The sequence below is a fragment of the Puntigrus tetrazona genome, chromosome 20 (assembly GCF_018831695.1).
Source record: "Puntigrus tetrazona isolate hp1 chromosome 20, ASM1883169v1, whole genome shotgun sequence".
NCBI lineage: Eukaryota > Metazoa > Chordata > Actinopteri > Cypriniformes > Cyprinidae > Puntigrus > Puntigrus tetrazona.
In genome coordinates, this window is record NC_056718.1 from 16,105,118 (window position 1) to 16,105,816 (window position 699).

Consider the following 699-nt stretch of genomic DNA (forward strand, 5'->3'; position numbering starts at 1 on the left):
GATCGACTAAGCGCATTATCTTACGCCAGTAACTTGTGACATGTTTCAGGTCGTCGTCAGACTTGCAGATCAATGGCTTTGACCTTTGTCCTGACCACGCAGGGGAGACTCTAATATCACGCTTCATGCCTGCAGTCTCGGTATGGATCCCGCGGGGCACAAGTACTTCACTGTTATTGACTACGTGATATTTGCGTTGCTGTTGGCGGCCTCCATGGCTATCGGGCTGTACTACGCCTTCAGCGGAGGACGCCAGAGCACCACGCGGGAGTTCATGTACGCAGACAGAAGTATGAAGTGCCTGCCCCTCTCTCTGTCTCTCATGGCCACATTTCAGTCGGCCGTGGCTATCATTGGCACGCCGGCTGAGGTTTACGCCAATGGCACACAGTACTGGTTTATCGGCTGCTCTTATATTCTGGGTCTCCTGATACCCGCGCACATTTTCATTCCTGTGTTCTACAGACTACATCTCACCAGCGTTTACCAGGTACACACCCTTATAAATTAGGAAATTACTCAGACGCTCTCAGAAATAAAGGTTATTTACTGGCAATAAAGTTTGGAGAAATTCGGCATTCCATCACTTGCTCAGCAGCGGATGCTTTGCGGTGAATGGGTGCCGTCAGAACGTCCAAACGGCTGATGAAAGCGTCACAATAATCCACAAGTAATCAGTTTGTGCGTTTGAAAGAAGCA

General features: G+C 49.5%; 1 protein-coding gene and 1 pseudogene across 1 annotated transcript; both read left to right on the top strand.

Annotated features, from left to right (window-relative positions):
* Window positions 1–699, top strand: part of LOC122324516 — a 307,667-nt pseudogene that overhangs the window by 222,395 nt on the left and 84,573 nt on the right.
* LOC122324515 (sodium-dependent multivitamin transporter-like) lies at window positions 7–692 on the top strand. The gene has a single exon (XM_043219009.1). The coding sequence runs from the start codon at window positions 143–145 to the stop codon at window positions 509–511; it is 369 nt and encodes a 122-aa protein (XP_043074944.1). The 5' UTR covers window positions 7–142; the 3' UTR covers window positions 512–692.